The following is a 25,741-nucleotide window of genomic DNA, read 5'->3' on the forward strand; positions in this document are numbered from 1 at the left end:
GCTGCTGGTAGAAGCCACATGACCCCTCGTTATGTATAATTAAAGGCGTCACAAAATAAAGGCTAGACGCCCTATTTTGATATCGTATTTTTGAATAAGTCGTTTGGAGTTTATGTTGTATATTGTTGGTATGAATTGCTGCAGGTTGTTGTTGTTGGTTGGCTGTAGGTCTTAGGGACCTGATTGGAAATTTGGATAGGGCACATTACAGGGGAGGTGCTGCCCAATTTTCATCGACGCCTTAGCGAATAACAAAACTAGTCGGGGAAACGACTAAGGAAATAGATTCCATTGATACTAAGGTGTAACCTAAGATGCTGGAAAGTTAAGAGGGGTTGATATTTATATTACTTTCATGTTGAATAGGTTCAAAGGACGGCGAAGCAAGCAGGATAAGGAATAATTCAGACAAGGTATGTAAAGCTTTCTCTTGGCATGTTTTGGTATAAACTCGTACAGCTATCTTTCTTTCCTTTTGGCAAGTTTTAGCCTTAAGTGAATTGTGTGTGGAATGTGGGAATAATTCCATTCCCAAAACTCCAAGTACGCCTCATAACCCCTATCCACTGCTTAGTTTTGGAATTTTGGTAAGGATTGAGTATTGCCTGGTAAGGCTTCTACGTGTTAAAAAGTAGTGTGTGGAAAGCTATCTCTCATTTTCCTTGATACGTACTTGGTACAAAAATGAGATTATGATGCCATAATGATTCACCGAGCTCTATAATGGGCCGGGTATGAAATATGTGTATGAAGGTCATCTAAAACAAAGTACAGACTACATAAAGCTTATTCTATTTCTTCTTTTGGGCATGTCTTTGTCTCAGTTGTAAGTTGAATATGATCTGAGCTCTGGGTAACTCCATCCTCAAACATCTCTTATTTACTTCTGAATATAGAACTCCTACAGTAGTCGAACTATTTCCCTGGAAACTTTTATATGTTAAAAAGGTAACAAATGTACAAGCTCCAAGTCTTACAGACTATTTGTTAACAAATGTTTCTGGTTCCATAAGCAATTTGGCTTTACTTTAGTACATGTCTAGGAGCCCCGAGATTATAATTGATATTGCCCATAATAGCATTTAGAAGTCACTCGAGATGACTACACTACTACTCGAGTCCTCCGACAAAATTTTAATCTTCTTATACGGTCAAGTCTCTAATAATGATTTAAATTGCATATAGTTACTCACTACTCTACTCGTGTATATCGTAACACTTCTTTCCCTGAGTCCCGGGCCAGGATATATTCTCGTGCACAGTTCACTGCATTATTCCCTGAGTCCCTCAATAGAGGGTCAGGATACGTGTATAGATATATGATGATGTGTTGTAATAAGGTGGTGATGGCACTGGGGCCATGATGGTTTTACAGAGATGATTTTACAGAGATGATTCACCGGACCCCCGAAAGGGCCGGCTATATGATATGACTCTAACATGCATGTTTTTGTAATTCACAAAGTACAGGTACAGGTTTCTGAATTGATATCTTATCCCCTGTTTCTCTATCTCAGATATGCTTCCAGTTGTATTATATTATGTTTTACATACTTAGTACATATATCGTACTGACCCCCTTTCTCGGGGGGGCTGCGTTCATGCCCGCAGGTACATATACAGATTTTGGGAGTCCGTCAGCTTAGGATTCCATGCAGCTCAGTTAGAAGAGGCTCCATTGTATCGGGGCCTAGTTTTTGGTACTATCCACAGATGTATAAAAATTATTTCATCCATTCAGGGGTACGGCGGGGGCCCTGTCCCGCCATATGTTGTCATTTATATGTTTAGAGGTCTGCAGACATGTATATGTGGGTTGTGTATGTCAGTTTGATTCAGCTGGGTCTACATGATATATGATGTATATTATTATGTTATGGCAGCCTTGTCGGCTTGCGTGCCCTGTCATGTTGTGATACAAACGAAAAGGGCTACAGTTTATGAAAATGTTATCGCCCAGTGGGGCTCTGTTACATGATATTGTCTTATTTACGATTCAATGTGACTTCAGCTAATAGATATGTGTACGGAGGGTCCAGGTCGGACCCCAGTCGCGGCCTACGGGGTTGGGTCGTGACACATCCCATGACTAGCCTTATTGATAACGATCAAAATAGTCTTCAACTAATTGGGAGGAAATGAAGGAATATATATCTGCAAGTTACAAAATACTATATTTAAGGAAAAACTATTTTAGTTCATTTTCATTTTTTTAAAATTAATTACAAAAGATAATATTTACGGAAAAAATATTGGTCATTAATTTCATTAGAATTCTTTTTCGATTTTAATTTTGTATATCTAATTTGTTACATATTATTAGAAATCTTATATTATATATCAAAAACTAAAAAGTTCCTATTAAGACTAATAATAACAATTCTTAAATGCATTATTTATTAAATTTTCTCTAAAATAATTAAGAAGAAGATGATGGATGGGGAGAAAAAGCTGAACAAAATAAATTTTGTATGAATTTACTTATATTTTGGGTATTAATGAAACTTTTTGAGAATAAAAAAATAAATGGGAAAAGGGTCAAAATGCCCTTAAACTATGTGAAATGAACAAAAATGTTATCCGTTTATAGTTTGATTCAAAAATGTCTTTGTTGTCAATACTTTGGTCCAAAAATGTCTTTGCCGTCGATAGTCTGATTCAGAAATGCCCCTATTATTACTAAATGTGTCAAAAATGCTTTTTTGGAATAAATATATTATTTTTTTTCATTTTAAACACATCTTGTTCCGAGTAAAAAAATTCTTTTAAAAAACTCTTTTTTAAAAAAAACTACTTTAACTGAATAAAATGTAGGAAATAATTCTTTTTGTTCTTAATCTCATTTTATCAATTAAAATAGAATAATTTTATGTACCTATATATATAAGATCATAAACCCATCATTAATTTTTTATTTAGATAACAATAAAAAAATTATTTTAATAAACTATGAAATATTTTTATATTATAATTTTTTCTAAATTAAAGTAGGATAAATATTTGATAATAGAAAAACATTATTAGGAAAATTATTTGTTCAATAAATAAATAAATAATATATTTATTTGAAAAAAGCGCATTTTTGAACTATTAAGTAATAATAAAGACATTTTTGAATCAAACTATTGACGACAAAATATTTTTAGACCAAATTATAAGCGGATGATATTTTTGTTCATTGGACATAGTTTAAGGACATTTTTGACCATTTTTCAAAAATAAATATAGGTTTAAATCGGAAGAGAGAAAATAAGATATTGAGTGTAATTTTTAGGAAATTTTCAGATATGACAAACCTTCTAAGCATAATTACTCTATATGGATATAATTTTCCTAATTACTTATAATGAAAAACATAAATTTGCCATTATACAAATGTTGTAGCGAATTATTCAAAAGCTGTAGCGAATTATACAAACTTTATACCCACAAATTATTTGTATAGCGAAATATACAAATACTGGTATACATATATATTTGTATATCTGGAAAGAGAGATTGAGAGAGAGGAGGAAGGAGGAGATCAAGATCGAGAGAGGGAGGAGAGACGCGAGCGAAAGGCGAATTGTATATGTATATCTGTCGAATTGTATTTGTATATTTATCAAAAATTTGTATATATGTATCTAATATACATATGTATTTGTATATCTAGCAAGCGAGATTGAGAGAGAGGCGAGTGAGTTTGAGAGAGGTGAGCGAGATAGAGAGAGGGAGGAGAGAGGCAAATTATATATATATATCTATCGAATTGTATATGTATATTTGTCAGAAAAAATATATAATGATAACTGATATACACATATATTGTATATCTAGTAGCGAAATTTGTCATATCACGTAAATATGTTTATTACGAGCCATAATTATTTTAAACTATACCCTAAACAGGTAATATAGCAGTAAGGTTTGTCGTAGTACTTAATTTTCCGTTTATTTTTTCCAATCTAATGGCTGAAGCCCAAACTTAGCCCAAACACAGAGAGAAGGTTTGGAGTTTAAACTAGGGTTCCAAATTAAGTACGATTTTCCAAATTTCATCAATCTTTGCCGAGAGTCTCTGCCAGCTCCTGCCGCCTCCACCGCTCGCCAGGTGAGTTTCGTCGTTATTTCTTTTCGTTTTCAAAAGAAACAACTGAAGAATAAGAAAAATCAGCTGAAAAGAACTCAACTAAACACACTATAATGGAACAATCAAGCTAATAATGGAATCCATTGATGGGCTTTATCTTTGGTAATAAAGTCTGTTTGGTCTAAGGGAAATGTACAGGCCTGCGTTCTTTGTCCACCATGGATTCTGAAATTTTTGATACTATATTTCTGTGCCCCTTAGTCTCCAAGGTAAATATGGAATTGATTATTTGAGTTTTTATTTGATCCGATCCTGGATATTTTAGTAACTTTAGAAAAAGGGAAAAATGTATTGGATATAGATTCCGAAATGTTGATTTATCTTTTTGTCACGATTTGAGCTGTTGAGTAGCTCAATTTGTGATGAACACGAGAAAAAAAAACAGAATTTAGGAAAGGAAGAGCAGAATTGAGAAAGAAATTGGATATTCATATATTTGATAAAAAAACAAAAATCCAGTCCAGCTAATAAAGGCAATGACTAGCTATCGTACAGGTGCGACATTGTATTCTGTGAAAAAGAAAAGGACAATACATGGGACCATTAAGCAAATACTAAAATTAATTAGCTGATTTAAAATATCCATAAATAAGAATTTATTAATGCTACTATTTTGGTCTCCACTTCAGCAAACTTGAGACTCCACTTCCATATTGGGCTCGAATTCACTCCCCTTCTACTAGTCCATATCATGATATTCCACCCCTTTAGGATCCTTGTTCTCAAGGATCACAATTTGGAAACTGGGATATTAGGAATTTGTAGTCCTTTCAAGTCGACTCCTCTGGAAGTAGATTAGCCCACTGCACAAGCACTTGTGTAACTACTGAATTGCCTTTCTTCACTATTCTCCATCCCTAAGATGGCCACTGGTTCTACCATGGATTGTCCGTCCTTTGAACACATTGGAGGATCAATAATAGAAGTAATGTGAGGACCAAGTTTTTTTTTTTTGGTAGAGAAATGTGAAAAACTGGGTGGATCATTGCTATAGAAGGTAGTTTTAATTCATAAGCCACAATACTTTGCTTCTTGATCACCATGTAAGGACCATAGAACTTAGAGGCCAACTTCAAATTGCTCCTCAATGCAATAGTAGCTTGTTTGTAAGGGTGCAATTTAAAATATACCCAATTTCCAATTTTTCAAATTCCCTTTCAGTTCTTTTCTTCTGAAATTCCATGCTGAGCCTTTTCTCGATTTTCTTTAAGCACTTTGGCCATAAGCTGCCTTTCCTGAAGCCATTGGTCTACTTCAACCATTTTGGATTGAGACCAACTCAAAGGATAATTGTGGTGGATCATAGACATATAACATCTTGAACGGTTCTTCTTAATGGCTGAATGATAATTGGAATTGTACAAAAACTCAGCAAGTGAAAACCATTTATGCCACTCCCTTGGCTTGTGGTTGCTCATACACCTCAAGTAGTGTTCTAAACATTTGTTCACCCTTTCAGTCTTTCAATCAATATGAGGATGGTAGGTTGAATTGAAATTTCAACTCTGTATGGTATCTTTCCCTTCAGACTTGGTAAACCTTCCACAAAATCCATAATGATGTGGTCCCAAGGCTTATTTGGTATAAGACGTGGCAGTAGTAGGCCAAGATTAGCCACTTGTTCATCCTTACACCTCTGGCAAATGTCACATGCTAGCACTATCTTATGGATGTCAAATGACATGTTAGGACAATAAAACACAACTTTAATTCACACCTGAATGACTCCCTATGCCTGATGAGTAATGTGATGAACTAACTGTTATCTCAGATTGGTCTTGCTGCCTACCGAAATTCTTCCCTTGTATCTCAGCAAGCCTTGTGTCATAGTAACATCAGAGACTGTAGAAGGGTCAACTAGCACCTGAGCCATAAGTTGAGTCATTTCAGTGTCATCTTCATAACTTGTGCAAATATCTTCCACCTATTTAGGTTGAACCTGAGAAATTATACAATAAGAGGTAGATATAGATTCTTCTTGGACCCTTGATAATGCATCAACTAGTGTATTTTCAACTCCCTTTTTATAATGCATCTCAAAGCTCAAACCCTCCATGAGTTTAGTTACGCCCTTATGTTGTAATGAAGTGGTTAGCTTTTGCTCCTATTAGGGTGCAGGTAGTGCCTCCATTAGTCCACTGCCACCAACAAGGCTATGAGCTCTTTTTCATATGTAGACAAGCCTTGATGCTTAAGGCTTATTGACTAACTTATGTAAGACAATGGATGGCCATCTTGCATGAGAACAACACCTACCCTGTGCCACAGGCATCCACCTCCACTCCAAATGTCTTGTTGAAGTCAGGTAGTGCCAATGATGGTTTACTAGACATAGCAGTCTTGAGCTCCTGGAAAGCTTGAGTAGCCATTGCATTCCACTCAAATGCACCCTTCTTTAGTAATGAATTTAATGGTTTGTTGATTAAGCTAAAGTTCTTGACAAATTTCTTATAGTAGCCTTTGAGTCCTAGGAATCCTCTCAATTCTTCGAGATTCTTAGGTATTGGCCAATGCACTATAGCAATCACCTTGGTAGGAATAGTGCCTACACCTTGACCAGAAATTACATGCCCTAGTTACTCTACTTGAGGTTGAGCGAAGTTACACTTGGATCCATTAGCAAACAACTGTTTCTGCTTGAGTAACTCTAAGACAGTGTTCAAGTGGTCTTTGTTATTATCTAATGATTTGCTATAGATGAGGATGCCATCAAAGAATACTAGGATGAATTTCCTTAAAAAAGGGCCAAAATCTTGATGCTTCATGGATTGAAAAGTAGTAGGTGCATTGGTGAGGCCAATATGCATCCCTTTGAACTGCCATAGACCATGATGGGCCCTGGAAGCAATTTTGTGTTCATCCTTAGGTTTCATTCTAAGCTGATAATGTTTTGACCTTAAATCTATTTAAGAGAATAGTGTAGACCTTGATAGCTCATCCAACTAGTCCTATACCATTGGAATGTGGTACTTATTTTTCACAGTCAATGAATTCAATCTTCTGTAGTCAACACATGACCTCTAGGAATTATCTTTCTTCTTAACCAATAATGCAGGAGAGGCATAACTAGAATGACTAAGTATAACATTCTGAGAACTCAACATATCACATACTATAGCTTCAATGGAATTCTTTTGATCAAAAGAGTATCCATAGGGTCTGAGGCTAGAGGGTGGGTATTGCTGATCAGGGGTATGGTGTGGTCGCATACTCTTATAGAAGGCAATCCTTTAGGTTCCTCAAAACACATTTTGGAGTTCTTCAAGCATTGCAAAAATTGTTCCAGGAATCTGAGCATTGGTTGACTTTACAAGGAATCTCTCAATCAGGCAGATATCATTCATTTCTCCTCTACTCTTGCTCTACATTTTGTACAACCCATGATCATCCCTAGTAATCATTCTAAGTTCTTCCTGATGCCCTCACAGTGTCACCCAATGATCATCTTTATAGAAAAGTGATGCTGTGTGGCCTAGTATGAAGAATGATAGGAGAATACAGATCCAACCAATCCATTCCCAGAATGAGATCTACTCCTCCCACTTTCATAGATCTCATATCAAAACCAAACCATTCTTCTTGCATTTCCACCAAAATTGTGGACAGTAACCCTCACACAACATTTCTTGGCCATTGGCTAATCTCTTAGGACTGGGAAAGGGTTCAATGTCCATTTTCAATGTTTTGGCTATGTTAGGATCCACAAAACTGTGGATAGATCCTAAATCAATCATGATCTAATGGCACCCTCTTGATATATCCTAAGATCTTAACAGTTGAAGGTGAATTATCAAAGGCCAACAACACACACAAATATTTCCATCACTTCCTTATCACCTCTTTGAACATCTTCCTTAACCACACCACTGGTGTCCCCTTCGTTTATCAGTGCTTGAGTGGTCTCTTCTTGTTGGTCTTCATCTATCAGTGCTTGAGTGGTCTCTTCTTGTTGGTTTTCTGTGCCTTTCCAAGTAATGGCATTCAATGATTTAGGCTTGCATTGGTGTCCTGGAAAGTACTTCTCATGGCACCTATAACACATACCTTTTTCTCTTAGATCTTCTGACATGGGGTTTGGTTTGAAGGGAGCTAAGAAGATTGACCAGGTCCATTATAGGGAACTAAGACCCTTTGGTTCTGGGAGGGTTGTTGATAAGGAACACTATGACCTTGGAATCAGGTGGGAAGGACCTAAGCTGCTCGAACTCAGATGTGGGTGTGTCCAATACGGGTGTGAATCTAGAGGTCGGATACAGATTCATGTATGGATACGAGTGCGGGGATTCGGCTAAAATTAATTCAAATATCTAAAATAGAGTTGTAAAACCTAAATTATGAGATTATGTGGATATCTTGTGGAAAAAATATTGATCAATAGGAGAATATTGAAAGGAGATAAAAGGAAAGGGAGTGACTAGAAAAATTTATACATACAAGGTTTTTCATTTTCTTCAATTTCACCTTAGTTTTTGTTTTGATTACATAAATCATTGCATGCCCAGAATTTCTCCCTCGAATTCGGTTGAAGTAACCAAAACTGGGTCACCAGATCGGGTACAGATCCCACACCCTCACCCACACCCATGTCGTGTTGACACGGGTGCAGCACCGAAAGTGAAGAGTCCGAGCAATTTAGGGAAGGACTGATATGAGGGAGTTCCGGGAGTAATTGACCTGGATAAAGCCCTAAAGGAAGTTCCATAGGCTTTTGCAATTTTGAAGGCATCCATCAAAGAAGTGGGGTTTGTCATATCAACCAAAGGTATAATTTCAGATTTCAACCCACTGATATAGCTATGAAGTGACTTCCATTAAGCAAGGGATTAATCAGCAACATATAGGATTTCAGTTCATCAAACTTCTCCCGGTAACTAACTACTCTACCAGTGTGTTTAAGGGCAGCCCGGTGCACTAAAGTTCCCGCTATGCGCAGGGTCCAGGGAAGGGCCCAACATTTGTGGTTGTTAAATTTATCCACATTGTCCATAGGTCTGACATTGCCAAATCTGCGAGACACTTCTACACAAAACACACTTCTACACAAAACGTCGACCAATTAGTACTACTCTTCTCTAAGATGTGGCTGTTGAACCACACATAAGCCTTCTCCCTCATTGAACTGATACATAACTCTGTTTATTATTTTGGTCTGGGACTTGGTATATTTTGGAAAACGGCTCACATTTACGTAACCACCCCTTGGGATTTGTCCCATTGAACTCTGGGAAATTGATTTTGGCATTTGAAAGAACTAAGAGTATTTCGTGGTTGTGGACAAAAGTGTTTTGCATGGGTAGAGGAAGCAGAGGGGGGTTGTTGGGATTCGTATGGACCATTGGGGTTACCGTAGTAGCTATGGAGGGAGAAGTCAACACCAATGAGACAGTAGTCACAACATGTGGACACAGGTTGAGCTGTTTGGGGAAAGTAGTCCAACTAGATAACTAGTAGGAATCGAAAATGGGGATACCTGAACTCGCATGTTCGATCCTTGGCCAGTATCATAAACAGTCATGTGACCTTGAACGCTTGAAGCTACGGACTGTGGAGATTGTGGTAACTCAGGTGGAGCCTCAATGCGTCGAGCTCCTTTGAGGTGTGAAATAATCAGCTCCAGCTTCTTGTTCGTCTCCTGTGTTTCCTGCAGTTGAGAGGAGAACAATTTCTGGTTTGTTTTGAGAGATTCGAATCGTTTTTATCAGCTGCCATGGATTGAAGCTGTCTCCAACTTCTTAATACCCTCTTCTAAACCTTTGAATTTCTGCTTATCAATCATCTTTTGCCTGAGAATCGGAATGGCTCTGATACCACTCTCACGATTTGAGCTGTAGAGTAGCCCAATTCATGAAGAACACGAGAAAAAACAGAATTTAGCTAAGGAAGAGAATAATTGAGAAAGAAATTGGATATGCATATATTTGATAAAAAGCAGAAATCCAGTACAACTAATAAAGGAAACGACTAGCTACCTACAAGTGCCGCGTGACATTCTGTTGCAAAGAAAAGGAAAATACAAGGGACCATTAAGCAAATACTGAAATTAATTAACTGATTTAAAATAACCGTAAATAGGAATTTATTAATGCAACTACTTGGGCCTCCACTTCAGCAAACTTGAGACTTCACTTCCATACTGGGGCTCGAATTCTCTCCCCTTCTACTAGTCCATATCATGACACTTGTTTGTTCCCTTAGTCTCGAGATTATTATAGGAATATCCTCAAATTGAAGCCTAGAGTAATTAGACAAGCAGCTCTATATAAACTTTTGTAGTTCTATATCTGCAGCTTTATGTTTCCTATTATATTTGTTGTAATTGTTAGCTGAACTATCTCAAATTTTTTAGGTGCAAGTGAAGACCATGATGCAAACTGAAAGTGCTTTGTCAGTTATGGGGCCAAGGCCGATGGAGTTGTCTGCTGTGCTTCCTAGCGGTCCCCAAGGACTTGGACCAAATGGAAAACCACGGACATCAAGCTTGGAGTCACCAATTATGTTGCTTACTGGACATCAAAGTGCAGTATATACTATGAAGTTCAACCCAGCAGGAACAATCATTGCATCTGGTTCGCATGACAAAGAAATCTTTCTTTGGAATGTACATGGTGATTGCAAAAATTTTATGGTCTTGAAAGGGCACAAAAATGCAGTTCTTGATGTTCAATGGACTACTGATGGATCAACAATAGTATCAGCTAGCCCCGATAAGACTATTAGGGCATGGGACGTAGAAACAGGGAAGCAAATAAAGAAAATGGCTGAACATTCCTCATTTGTTAACTCATGCTGCCCAGCTCGGAGGGGCCCTCCTCTTATTGTCAGCGGATCTGATGATGGCACTGCTAAACTTTGGGATATGCGCCAAAGAGGAGCCATTCAAACATTTCCAGACAAATTTCAAATTACAGCCGTCAGTTTCTCTGATGCCTCTGATAAGATCTGCACAGGTGGTATTGACAATGACGTGAAATTGTGGGATTTACGAAGGTGTGAAGTAACTATGACTCTCCAGGGCCATCAGGATACTATCACTGGTATGCAGCTGAGTCCTGATGGGTCTTATCTTCTTACTAATGCGATGGACTGCACACTTCGCATATGGGACATGCGCCCTTATGCCCCCCAAAATCGATGTGTTAAGATCCTGGAAGGCCACCAACACAATTTTGAAAAGAACTTGCTGAAATGTAGTTGGTCTCCTGATGGAAGTAAAGTAACAGCTGGGAGTTCTGATCGCATGGTTTATGTCTGGGATACAACATCTAGGCGCATCCTGTATAAGCTCCCTGGACACACTGGATCTGTTAATGAATGTGTTTTTCATCCTAATGAACCAATCATTGGATCTTGCAGTAGTGATAAACAGATCTATCTTGGTGAGATTTGATTGGTGTTACTACCTTCTCTAACCTTCAGCTAAATATCCAGGATGTGGTGTAAGTATCTACTCGCAGATTTGGGAACTAGGTGAGGCTTTATGAGTTGTAATCAAAGTTTGTAACCTTCTGTTGTCTATGGGAAGACATCTGAACTGAGATATCATGATATCCTAGCTTCATTTGGAGTAGTTGATAGATGTTATTGGTGATCGCTGCAAAACGTAGGAATTGCACTGGGTAGTTGCTTTGAGCACCCTATTTAAAGCGTAGCCAATTTTTTTTTGAAGTATTTAAACTTTAGCCTGAAGTCTGAAACTTCAGATAAAAGTGTTACTGCTACATCTTCCCTCTCCTCCTTAGGTAATGCGATATTCTGAGTAATATATATTCCACCGTATTAGATGACAGAAGAGTTGAATAAAACATTAACTGTAAACTGTGAGTAAACAGCAGTACACATCTAGTGCAGCATTCAAATCAGAAGTTGACCTACGATTTTGAATTCAGTTTTGCATGTTTGAGGTTAAATTTATAAACTTGAAAACTATTTTTACAGAGGGGTCCTAAATGCAACTATGTATATGCACTTGCCCTCGTAAAACTATATTTTGCCTTGTAGACAAGAAGCTCTGAATGTTGCAACTTTCATGATTCAAGACATTGCTTTGTTTAGTTATCTAAAAAGAAGATATTATGTAGTTGCAAAAGATTGTGGTGATCAGCGGATGGCTTGCATTTTGATTTAAAGTGTTCATATTGGCTTTGTAGTCGTGTTTGAAAGAAGCAAAATGTGAAGTTGAGGTTCACAGTTTGGTTGGATTTTTCGGTTTTGGGCCTGTTAAATTGAGTTCTATTTTCACTCCAAAAAATTATCTCATAATTTTGATATTTACAAAATTTACGTTCTTTGGGAGCTACTCCTCCGTCCATTTTTACTTGCTTACTATATTAAACATAAATGTCCATTTTGAGTTATCCAGCTTAGAAAAACAATAGATAACTTCTGATATAGTTCCTAATTTACCCTTATTATCAACTATAATCATTTTCCAGTGCATTTAACGAGCACATTCAATTTGTTATATTCAAAGGAGATCATAAAATTGTTGTTCCTATTCACGGCTCCTTATGAATTGTACTAAGATAACATTAGAAAAGTAAAAGTAGACGGAGGGAGCAACATTTAACCTCCAGTTGCTTCACTCATCAGCAAGAAAATTGAGCTCCAACGCTTTAGTTGGATTCACTTTCCAAGAATATAAAATTTGTCCAGGCTTAGAAAAAACCTAGGAATTATTTTCAGATAAAGACGTACGCAATCAGCTATTTATGATTCAATTAATTAGCTACTAAATAACTTTTATATAATATACAAATAAAATCCTAGTAAGTGTATTTGTGTAATCTGGTCTGGAGAGCTGGAGTATAAAAGTAATAAGAATAGTTACAGAATTATAAAGGGAAAACGGCCAATCAAAAGCAAATTAATTACTTTTTTTTAAAAAAATAACTAAAATATGGCCTAAATGGCCTTAATTGATCTCAAAAAGAAATAAACAATGTACACAAAAGCTTAGACAAAAAATCGCCCAAGCCAAAAAAATAAAAACACATAAAAGACAAAACCGAAAAGGAAATAAAGGAAAAGAAATAAACTAAACTTCATATCTCCAACAATGGAGAAAATCCAAAAACTTCTCCGACCCATCGTCTTCCTCTCTATCTCCGGCCATTGAAGATGACCTCAATCTCAACAGCTTAAGGGTCCGATGCAGATGATGAAAAAGGGACGACTTCCTTCATCTTAGCAAAGTGCAGAGCTGATGGAAAACGAGCTTGGATAGACTACATCTTAGGTGCTAAAAATTCTCACTAGCGCAATGAAATCTTGTCTAGTGTAGACTTCGTCAACTAGTTTTAGCTTAGATTTGCTTCGGCAAGATGAAGGTACCCTCCTTGACTTCTACAGGTTGTCAGTTTTGGTGAGGAGTTCTAACAACTTAGATCTTGTTGCAGTGAACCCCTACTAATGCATTGACGGATCTTCAAAATTATTCAAGCATACTCTCCGATAAGTGACTCCTACCCTTTCACACCTTATGAACTTGTACTTTCCCTAAGTCTTTGGAATCTGACAGATTGATCTCCTATGGAACTGATACCACTGCCTAAATTCCTTCGATTTAAGGTCCATACTATTCTATGTTGGTAGATGTATTGACATACTATTTGCCTTTGTTTCCTTGCCTCCACATGATACACTATATTCCTTTATTGCTTTACAGAGCAAAGGATTTGTTCTGTACTTTAGTAATTCGTATGTTTGGAACTTGTTGTGCATCTAGTAATATTAGTGCCTTCCCTTCTCTCGGAATCTTCTGAAATGAATTGAATATTTTAACCTCAGTTTCTACAAAAAAGAAGATTATGTTAGTGAAAAAATCAGCCACTATGTTACGCTCCCTCTTCACTTGCTTCACCTCCACATTTCCATTTCTCATCAACCACTTAATCTTCTTAATGAGCAGACTGATGCACCAGGGACTTCCCATGTTACATCCAATATTTTTGCCAGAGTGAGTGAGTCAGTTTCCAGCATGACAAGGGTTAACTATTGAGCCAAATAGTATTGTAAACCTTTCTCCAAAGACGTAGCCTCAGCCTCCAAGCTAGTTTTAACCCCCAAATTATGAGTTTCTACATAAATGAATTCACCATTCCAGTTCCTAATACAAAATTCCCCAGCACTTGGACCTGGATTTCCTTTAGAAGCTTCATCTGAGTTACACTTATAGCATCCTACATTAGGAGCCTTCCAATAGATCACCTTTGGAACGATACATGGCTTATACACTTCTAGAAATCTAACCAAACTAGGTCATTCCTTTGGGATATTTCTAAGCCAAGGATATCCAATAGTGGCAAGTTGATAAAGATTCTGGTTTATTTCAGACAACATACTATAGACATACATCTTATACCCATGTTTCAATTTGTTCCCCCTCTTCCAGATTTTCCACCAGATCATCCTAGGGATAACATTAAAAAAGGTTTCAGCTTAGGTACACAATCAACCTTCCACCATTTATAAATTGTGTCCTTAAGTTGGATAAAAGGTCCATCAACCCCAACACTAGCAAACATTTTCCATAGCTTCTTTGCACTTGGACATATTACAACAGGTGTTGATAACTCTCATTAGCCATTAGGTTACAACAACACTGCACCTCCTCTGCAATATCCATCCTGATTAAAACTTCACCTATGGAAAGTCTCTTTTTTTACTAACCTCAAGAAAAAGAGAGAAATTTTGAAAGGAACTCCTTTTTCCAAATATTCAGATATTCTTCCTGTTCAATCATTGGAGTCCTCAAAGCATTCCATACTGATTTGACCGAAAACTTGCCAGAAGAGTTTAGCATCCAGTATGGCTGATCCCTTTCACCAGATTCTTGCACTATACTAATCTGGCTAGTGTCAGGACCCGACCTAAGACCTAGTCATAACACGACGATCGAAATCCCGAAGGGGCTCCAACCAAGCCTTTTGTCATATCACGCGACATACATAAGGTAAAATAGATGCGGAAAGATCATAAGAGAGTCTAGAATATGAAACATAATGAAGAATGTCACTTGACAACATAAACTCAAAACATTTGTCTAACTAGATGCCCCTACTCATGAATATGGGCGGGGCCAAGACATTCCCTAGCTTACCCTCATAGTAAAGAAAGAAATGTCTTTTGAAAGTAAGAAAACAACAACTCAAAGCTAGTCCTCGATAGATGTGGACTCACCACAACTCCTTTGATAAGCAAGCCCAACTAGCCACGTGGATGAATACAATACTCAATCTCAACCCCTATATTATGAGATAATGTAGGCAACAATATGCATTAGTATGTTTGAATGTACTAAGTATGTGGGCATGATATGCAATATAAATCATAAGATGCAATGATTTAGAATATGCATGATAAAGAGGATAAGTAAAACCATGAGGAATACTATAATGATCAAAGCATTTAACAGACGTAACCGAAGATCATACAATAACATAATACTCATATACATATGTAGGATAGAAATAATAACCGACAATAAGACCATGCGTGCTATAACATGAAATCCCGATATTACCCCTAACATGGAATCCCAATGTTACCCCTACATCAGAAGAAATCTACTTACCAAGGTAGACTCTACCCCGCTAGGCGGGTGATGTACTATATGGATCCAATAACTAAGCCATAAGACAACCTACGATGGCACATAATTTATGAGACATGAGGTTGCTACTAAGGCTTTTGGTAGGGTCCCCACCTCAAGTCCACTCGGTGCTAAGTCAAATTCAAGAAATACATAATATAGGAAAAATACTTAGCATATATCATAACTTGTTCATAAACTTCCTAATTCATTGAATAGCTCATTTCATTACATAATTGCAATGTGAGAATTGACCTTTCACATTACAATTCATACATACATAATTCATATCATTAGGTCCTACGTCACCACATAGGGCCCTAAGTCACCTATCTTCATGAGGATTATAACTAGATCATAATTCATACTTTAATTTAGACTAAAACTCATATACATAATGAATTTGATTGAAAACTATAAGGATACCTTGAAAACATTGGACTCCTTGGACATAATGCATGTAATTCATCATAGGAAATAGCTTTATGCATAGGCTTTCATAATCTGAAATCATGTAATTTACGTAGAAACATACTCATAATTATAATAAACAATGATTTAAAATAAAATTGAAGCAGCCCAACATAATTCATCAAAATTGAAGTTCAAAAGTAATGAGATTTTGAGATTTAAACCTTGGACTTCATGAGTGGAAGGGACTCATGAATCAATCCACACATACCTGCATTGAGATTAAACTTGAATTTTAGAAAGGAGTCTTGATCTTGAAGAAACCCTAATGGAAGTTTGATGAACTCTTGAGGAACCTTGGGAGAGAAGTCTAGAATTTGTTTGGGAAATAATGAGGGAAAATAAAGAGGAGTATCTAGGATCTAATTCGTAATGAATCTAGTCCTTAAAAACATCCACATACATTATTAGAATGTAGGGAAAATACAAAACTACCCCTCCTTAAAATTCCAATCGGGCAATCCTACGACTTAAGTCTACGGGTCGTTAGTATGGTGACGAGTCATCTTTACGGCTCGTCCTGTAGGTCTTGAGAAAGGCCTAAAAATCGAGCCTCAGTACTTTTATTACAAGCCGTGTTTGCGACTCATCGTCGTCTTTACGGGTCGTCAAAGGGGTCCGTCTTGCATGTCTAAAATCCTGCAAGTTGGATAGAGTCTGAAGTTTCATCACGACTTGTTTCTACGGGTCGTAAGCTTCTCTACGACTCGTCCTGCCAAGTCATAGACAAAGTCCTGAGGGTGACACCTGTAGGTCATCCTACCTTGCCTTGATGACTTATTTCTATGAGTCGTCATTTTCTCTACGAGTGTCAATGGACTTGTCAACCCAACTTTTGCCTTCGCCAAATTTCCAATTACCTTTTACGACCCGTAATAACGTATACGAATCGTAGATTGACTCATGGACTTGGGTTAGTTTCAAACTCCTTTGAAAGAAAAATTTTCTTTCGTTTGTCTTTTCGTATTATGGGGTTTACAATATCTTCCCCTTAGGAACATTCGTCCTCGAATGAGATTCAACTAGCATAGAAAATGATATGAAAAGAGGACTAGCAACCCAACATGAATATAGGTACATCTTTAAAATGCATAAAACATGTAAACATCATACTTATCATAAAACATGGTTTCTAAAACTTTATTTTCATGAGCATGCATGCATATGAATGACATATGGAACTTAAACGTACGAGTTTAATCGATTTGATCATGAACAACTTAGTACCTTTAGGATTGAGTGGAAGGAAATAGATATAGATAACGCTTCATCATGTCCACTTACGCTTCCCACATAGTACTCTCTACTTGTTGATTCCTCCACAATACCTTGACGGACACAAAATCTTTATTCCTCTTCACTTGTCGGTCTAAGATTTCCACCAGAACTTCCTCATAAGTCAAATTCTCTTCAATGTTCACAATTTCCAAAGGCACAGTGGAGTTTGGATCATCCACAATTTTTCTCCACATTGATGCATGAAATACCAGATGAACCATACCCAACTCAAATGGCAAATCTAACTCATATGCCACTTTACCAACACGCTTCAATATTTTATAGGGTCCTACATATCTAGGACTCAACTTTCCTTTCCTCCCAAATCGTGTTACACCTTTCATAGGTGAAACCTTTATATACACCCAATCATCCACATTAAATTCAAGCTCTCTCCTCCTAGTGTCCGAATAGGACTTTTGACGACTTTGAGCCGTCTTCAATCGTTCTCTTATGAGACTTTAATTTCACATAGCATCAACCACCAAATCGATACCAATTAATGCCATTTCACCCACTTCAAACCATCCTACCGAAGATCTACATCTTCTCTTATACAAGGCTTCAAAAAGAGCCATTTGGATGCTAGAGTGATAACTATTATTATTATAGGCGAACTCGATTAATGGCAAATGCTCATTCCAACTTCCTTTCAGATCAATCACACATACTCATAACATATACTCCAAAGTTTGGATCGTTCTTTTAACTTGTCCATCGATTTGAGGATGAAAAATGGTACTTAGCTTAACTTTAGTATGAAGACCTTTTTGGAATGAATTTCAAAAATATGAAGTAAATTGAGTACCTTTATCCGATATAATCGACAAAGGAACACTATGAAGTTTCACAAGTTCACGAATGTATAACCAAGCATAATCTTCAGCACCATAAAAAGTCTTAACCAGTAGAAAATGTGCCGACTTAGTCATTCAATCCACAATGACCTAAATAGAATCATGTTATCTTCTAGTGCGAGGCAAACCCGTTACAAAGTCCATATTCACATCTTCCCACTTCCAAGTAGGAATCTCTATGTTTTGATCTAAACCTCCCGGTCTTTGATGCCCAACTTTAACTTGTTGACAATTATGACACTTAGCCACAAACTCCTCTATGTCATTATTTATGCCATTCTACCAATACACCTCCCTCAAATCATGATACATCTTGGTGGATCTCGGATGAATTGAATACTGAGAGCTATGGGTATCATTCAATATTAACTCTCTAATCCATAAACATTAGGAACACACAAATGTCCTTGATAACGTAGTACCTCATGTCCCTCTTAGAGAAAGACTCAATGGCTTTTTCGGCAATCGACTTCTTCAATTCAATCAACACCGGATCATTGTCTTGTTTGGCTTTAACATCCGCCACAAAAGACGAATCCGAGCCATTATATACTAGGACACCTCCATCATTGGAGTCAACCAAATGCACACCTAAACGTGCCAATTGATGGACGTCTTTAACCAACTCCTTCTTACCTTCCTCAACATATACAACACTACCCATGGACAACCGACTAAGAGCATCGGCTACAACGTTTGCCTTACTCGGATGGTACAATGCACTTATGTCATAGTCTTTTAGATTTTTAAGCCATCTTCTTTGCCTAAGGTTCAAGTCCCTTTGGCTAAACACATATTGCAAACTCTTATGGTCAGTGAACACATCAACATGCACCCCAAAAGATAGTGATGCCATGTTTTCAAAGAAAACACAACTACTGTAAGTTCAAAACGATGGGTTGGATAGTTCCTTTCATGTATCTTAAGCTGCCTAGAAGCATAGGCTATCACCTTACCATATTTCATTAAGACACAACCCAATCCAACACGTGAGGCATCACAATAAACCACAAACCCATCTGAACCTTCTAGTAGTGTCAAAATATAAGACATTGTGAGATGATTCTTCAATATTTAGAAGATCTTTTCACATTCATCTGACCATTGAAATTTCACCTTCATGTGGATTAACTTAGTCAAAGGAGAAGTAATAGATGAAAATCCTTCAACAAATCTTTTATAGTACCCGGCTAGACCCAAGAAACTTCTAATATCCGAAGGGGATAATGGTCTAGGTCAATTCTTAACCGCCTCTATTTTTCTTTGAATCTACTTTAATCCCATCACCGGACACCACATGGCCATGAAATACAACTTCCCTTAGCCAAAACTCGCACTTACTAAATTTGGCAAATAATTGCTTCTCCCTCAATGTTTGCAACACAATTCTTAAGTTACCCATATGATCTTCTTCATTTCGAGAATAAACCAAAATGTCATCAATAAACATCACCATAAACATGTCCAAGTATGGTTTGAAAATACAATTCATCTAGTCCATGAAGATAGCGGGAGCATTAGTCAAACCAAACGACATTACTACAAATTCAAAATGATCAAACCTTGTTCGAAATATCATTTTGGAAATATCACACTACCTTACCTTTAATTGATGATAACCAGATCGAATATCAATCTTAGAAAAGTAACTTGCTCCTTGTAATTGGTCAAATAAGTCATCTATCCTTAGAATTGGATATTTGTTCTTTATGGTGACCTTATTCAATTGTCGGTAGTCTATGCACATTTGGAGTGACCCATCTTTCTTCCTATCAAACAATATGGGAGCACCCCACGGTGAAATACTTGGCCTTATAAAACCCTTATCCAACAAATTCTTCAATTTCTCTTTCAACTCCTTAAGTTCTACTGGAGCCATATGGTAAGGAGGAATAGAAATAGGTTAGGTATCAGGAAGGAGATCTATACCAAAGTTAATTTTTCTTTCGGGAGAAATACCGGGCAAATCATCGGGAAACACATCAGGAAATTCATTTACTATAGGGACCAACTCAAGAGTAGGAGTTTTGGAATCAATATCCCTAACTCGCACAATATGATAAATGCACCATTTGGAAATCAATTTCCAGGCCTTAATACATGAGATGAATCATCCCTTAACCACGAATCATTACCCTTCCATTCAAGGATAGGGTCGTTAGGAAAATGAAACTTAACCACACGAGTCCTACAACATATAGATGCATAAGTGGCATGTAACCAATTCATACCAAGAGTGATGTCAAAATCGGTCATGTAAAGTTCAACAAGATCACATGAAATAAGTTTGTGCAAGACCGACTTGGGACAATTTCTATAAGCTCGCTTGGCTAATATCGAATCACCCATGGGAGTATAAACCAAAAAAGGTTCTAAAAACACATTGGGGAATAGATTAAATCTCATAGCCAGGTAAGGAGTAACAAAAGACAAGTTGGCACTCGGATCAACCAATGTATAAACATCAAAGTTAAAGATCCATAATATAACCATGACTACATCAAGAGTCTCATCCACATCTTGCCTAGCATGAAGAGCATATAATCGGTTGTTGTGTTGGCCACCCTTAGGTTGAGCTTGGGGCGCCTTGTTGCACTTGGCCTCCTTGTGGACGACTTTCTCTACCTTTGTTAGTGATATAAGGGACTCAGATTGCTTATGACCCGCCTTGCCACACCCATCATAAGCACCCGTTCCCATAAAGCATTTCCTTCCATGATTCTTTCCACACTTTTCACATTTATAAAAAGAAGGGCTACTAGCAATCATACCTATCCTCCTTGAGCTTTAGGGTATGGGACCCTATCCTTAGCAAACTTCTTCCCCGAACCTTGGACTTGTTAAGAGTGGCCATTACTACCACCACCGGTCCTGGTATTAGAGCACCTACCTTCATACCCGACCCTCTTAGAATCCTTCATTCTCATCTCATTGAGCTTTTCTCCATTAATTTGTTCAGCGAAAGTCATGAAACGAGATATGTCCATTTCTTTCACAAGCATGGCTATATGACATTCTTTAGCAACCAAGTCGGACACCCCCAATATAAATTGACTAATTGGGGCACGTAGATCGGCAATCAATGAAGGAGCATACTTGGATAGCTTAGTAAACTTGAGGGCATATTCCTTCATTCCCATATTGCCTTGTCGAAGATTTATTAACTGTTACACCCCACACTCTTAAGCTCGGAATGCCTTCTAAGCTTATTAGAAGTTATCATGTGAGACGCATAAGCTACGACACTATCAAACAACTCTAAGGAAAGGCAATATGATACCCCATAGTAGGAAATGTTGGAAATAGGGTCATGAAAAGTCGGAAGGAGTTGGAGGCCAAGTAATGAGTCATAGGACATGACTTACGTGTGTAAGCCATCACCTCGGAGGTCTTATATACTTAAGATACTTGAGTACACATCGAGCTTACATAGAAAGGATTACATAGGTCCTTAAAATAAGACGAGATTACGAACCCACGAAGAAGAAGTAAGCAAGTGATTCACCTACTTGGATTAAGTAGGTGATGCACCTACTTGACACATGGCAGCACGTGAGAGGTACACATGGCAGCGAGAGGGGGCAACACGTGGCAACAAGAGAAGGCGCCACGTGGAAACCTAGGAAGGTGACACGTGACAGTAGGTGATCCACTTACTTGGGGGTGGTCCCTACTAAGGACACGTGGCAACCCCTAATTGGTTGCATGGTTACATTGGTCCAATAAGGGTTAGACACGTGTCACCCTATGGGAATGACATGTGTCACCTCCTAAGACAATCTATATATGTATGTATTGTGACTAAGTACTTCAGTTCTCAGCCAAAACTTCAGCCAAAGAGCAAGAAACAAAAGAAACGTAGAGAGGAAAAAGAAGGCAGCCATGGTTTGGAGATTTCAAAGTAAGTTCTAATTTTCCTCCGTAAATTAATTATCTACGGTGTTCCTCAATAATGTGGAGGTGTATATATGTATTTTATGATGCCTACGGAACCATGTCTTCAGCCCTACACTTGGAAAAGATAGGAGAAAGTTGATGAGAAAAATGCTAGGGGCAAGAAAGGAGGGCTACGGGTTTGGCCACTTTAAGGTGAGCCTCCGACTTTCGTTTCGTGAATTAATTATTTAAGGTGTCCCATTGTTATATAATGGTGTTTGATAACATAAAATTCCAATTCGGGACAACGAGGAAGCGATACAAATAGTCTGCTAAAGTTTCAGCACGACAAGGAACTTCCGAGGCTAGTTTGGCGAGTTTTGGCCAATTTCAGGTAAGGTAAGACCTATCCTTTCAATTTGGAGTTTATGGTGTTGTTATGAAGTGTGTTAAATGTTGTGTAAGTGTTTGGAAATATGAAAATCCAATAAATATGCTTGACGTTCGAAACAAACTAAATTGGAGTCTCTATAATTAAATTGTAGTTGAAGCAAGGTGTTGTGCTTGTGGTGTGCTGCTGCAGGTGTGTGGTGGTGTATTGCAGGGCATAAAATTATTCTAAAAGAGGTGTGGGGGATGTTGGTTTCAGCCACACGACCCCTCATTTCGTATAATCAAAGGTTTTGCGAAATAAAGACTAGAAATCCTATTTTGGTATCGTAATTTTCAGCAAGTTGTTTGGAGCTTATGTTATGTAATGTTGCCATGTTTTATTTGTATATGAGCTGTAGGTTGTTGTTTTTAGTTGTCTGTAGTGATTAGGGATCTAATTGGAAATTCGGATAGGGCATGTTATAGGGGAGGTGTTGTCCGATTTTCGTTAACTCCTTAACTAGCTAAAGAACTAGTCGAGAAGACAAACGAGGAAATGAGTTCTATGAATACTCGTGTGCAACTTAAGATGCTGAAAATTCAGGGATGGTTTGTATTCGTATTGCTTCCATGTTGAATAGGTTCAAAGGACGACGAGACGAATGTGATAAAGAGTAACTCGTAAGAGGTATGCGAAGCTTTCTCTTGGCATATTTTTGGCATAGGTATGTAAAACTATCTTTATTTCCTTTTGGCATGTCTTAGCCTTAAGTGAATTGTATGTGAAATGAGGGGATAATTCCATTCCCAGAACTCCAAGTACATCTCATAATCCCTATCCACTGCTTGGTATTGGAATTCCTGCAAGAATTGAGTATTGCCTGTTAAGGCTTCTACGTGTTAAAAAGTAGTGTGTGGAAAGCTATCTCTCCTTTCTCTTGATATGTACTTGGTATGAAAATGAGATTATAATGCCATAGTTGTTCACCAAGCTCCAGGATGGGCCGGGTACGAAATATATACATAATGACCACAAGAAGGAAAGTACAGGCTATATAGAGCTTATGCTCTTTCTTTTTTGGCATGTCTTAGTTGTAAGTTAAATATAATATGAGCTCTGGGGTAATTCCATTCTTAAGCATCTCTTATTTATTTCTGAGTATTGAACTCCTGTAGTAGTTGAACTATTTCCATGGAAACTTCTATATGTTAAAGAGGATACTCGAGATGAACACACTACTACTCGGGTCCTCAGACAAAAGCTTAACTCTCTTATTTTGTCGAGTCTATGATAATGTTTTAAATTGCATATAATTACTCACTAATATACTCGTGAATATTGTAACCCTTCTATCACTAAGTCCCAGGCCAGGGTATGTTCTCGTGCATAGTTCACTACATTATCCATCGAGTCCCTCACTAAAGGGCCGGGTACACTATACGAGGATATGATAATGCAATGACATGAAAAACTCACTGAGTCCCTCACTAGAGGGCCAGGGTACGTATGTATAAATATAATGATGTGTTGCAATAAGATGGTGATGGCATCGGGCCTATGATGGTCCTACAGAGGTGATTCACCGGATCCTCGAAAGGGCCGGCTATATTGTATGACTTGAGCATGCATGGTTTTATGATTCATTGAGTAAAGGTACAGGTTTCTGATTTGACATTTTATCCCCTACTTCTCTATTTCAGATATGCCTTTAGTCGTATTATGTTATGTTTTACATACTCAGTACATATGTCGTACTGACCTCCTTTTTTCAGGGGGGCTGCATTTCATGTCCGGAGGTACATATACATGTTTTGGGAGTCTGTTAGCTTAGGATTCTGTTTGGCTTAGCTGGAAGAGGCTCCATTATATCGGAACCTAGTTTTTGGCACTGCCACTTATGCATATCATTATTTTATTTATCCAGGGGTACGGCGGGGCCCCTGTCCCACCATATGTTGTCATTAATATATTTAGAAGTCTGCAGACATGTATATGTAGGTTGTGTATGTCAGTTTGGTTTAGCTGGGTCTACATGATGTATGGTATATGTTATTATATTATGTCAGCCTTGTCGGCTTGCATGCCCTTTCGTGTTATGATACAAATGAAAGAGGCTACAGATATATGAAATGCTATGACCCCTTGGGGGTTCTCTTGTACGTGCCATATTGTTTGTAGTCCGATTTGACTACACTTGATTTATATGTATTACGTGTCTATAATTCGACTTGACCACAACTTATAAATATGTATACACCTGGACCCCAGTCACGGCCTACGGGGTTGGATCGTTACATTAACTCCAACACCTTAGCTTCCCTTAGTTCAAGAGGGAAAAAGAGATCAAGAAAAGCAAGTTTGAAGGCTTCCCATTCAATAGGACCTTCATCCACTCTCTCTATCTTCCATTGGGTATGCCATACTTGTACAACACTCTTAAGTTGATAGGCCGCTAACTCCGCTTTCTCTTTGAACGACACCCCAATAATGCTCACTATCTTGTAGACCTCATCTATGAATTCTTGTGGGTCTTCATCAACCTTTGAGCCATGAAACTCCAGAGGTTCATCCATGCAAAGTTCCTCACTCTTAACGCTGAAATAGGAACATTGGAAAGAGCCGCAACCCCTTGGTTGGCTATCATTTGGGATAGCATAGTAATGGAAATCCTGACCTCCACATTAATCACTTGATCGGGTAGGGGACCATTGTCTTGAGGAGTCGGAGGAGCTTGGGCTTCATTAGTATTATTTCCCCTTTGCAATGGTGTTCGTATTAGAGACATGATTTTGAAAATCGCAAAGGAAGAAATTTAGGGAAAGGAAATCTTAAGGGAAACTCTGTAGCATGACATAGATCATGAAAGAAGGGAGAATTTCCTAAAATTTCTTATAGCCTCATATCCATAGAGGTGGCACGCTTCATAACTATGAATAAGACTCTACTTGATGCGACATGTTGGACACCCTAGGACACTTGAACCTTGTGCTCTGATACCAAGTTTGTCACGATCCGACCTAGGACCTAGTCGTAACATGGCGATCGAAACCCCGAAGAGGCCCCAACCAAGCCTCTTGTCATATCATGTGGCATACATAAGGTAAAGTAGATGTGTAAAGATCATAAGTGAGTTTAGAATATGAAACATCATGAAGAATTTCACT

At 37.8% G+C, this 25,741-nt stretch overlaps 1 protein-coding gene and 1 long non-coding RNA gene across 2 annotated transcripts; both read left to right on the forward strand.

Moving 5' to 3' along the window:
• Nucleotides 1-3,954: 3,954 nt before the first annotated feature.
• LOC129870857 (uncharacterized) lies at nt 3,955-11,699 on the forward strand. The gene is made up of 2 exons (XM_055945732.1): nt 3,955-4,093; nt 10,479-11,699. The coding sequence occupies exon 2, from the start codon at nt 10,494-10,496 to the stop codon at nt 11,517-11,519; it is 1,026 nt and encodes a 341-aa protein (XP_055801707.1). The 5' UTR covers nt 3,955-4,093; nt 10,479-10,493; the 3' UTR covers nt 11,520-11,699.
• Nucleotides 11,700-13,104: 1,405 nt separating this feature from the next.
• LOC129871611 (uncharacterized) lies at nt 13,105-24,781 on the forward strand. Its single transcript, XR_008762277.1, has 3 exons — nt 13,105-13,458; nt 13,528-24,230; nt 24,350-24,781. It is a non-coding gene; the product is annotated as an uncharacterized LOC129871611 (long non-coding RNA).
• The last annotated feature ends 960 nt before the right edge of the window (nt 24,782-25,741 follow it).

Source organism: Solanum dulcamara, chromosome 10 (assembly GCF_947179165.1).
Source record: "Solanum dulcamara chromosome 10, daSolDulc1.2, whole genome shotgun sequence".
Taxonomy (NCBI): domain Eukaryota; kingdom Viridiplantae; phylum Streptophyta; class Magnoliopsida; order Solanales; family Solanaceae; genus Solanum; species Solanum dulcamara.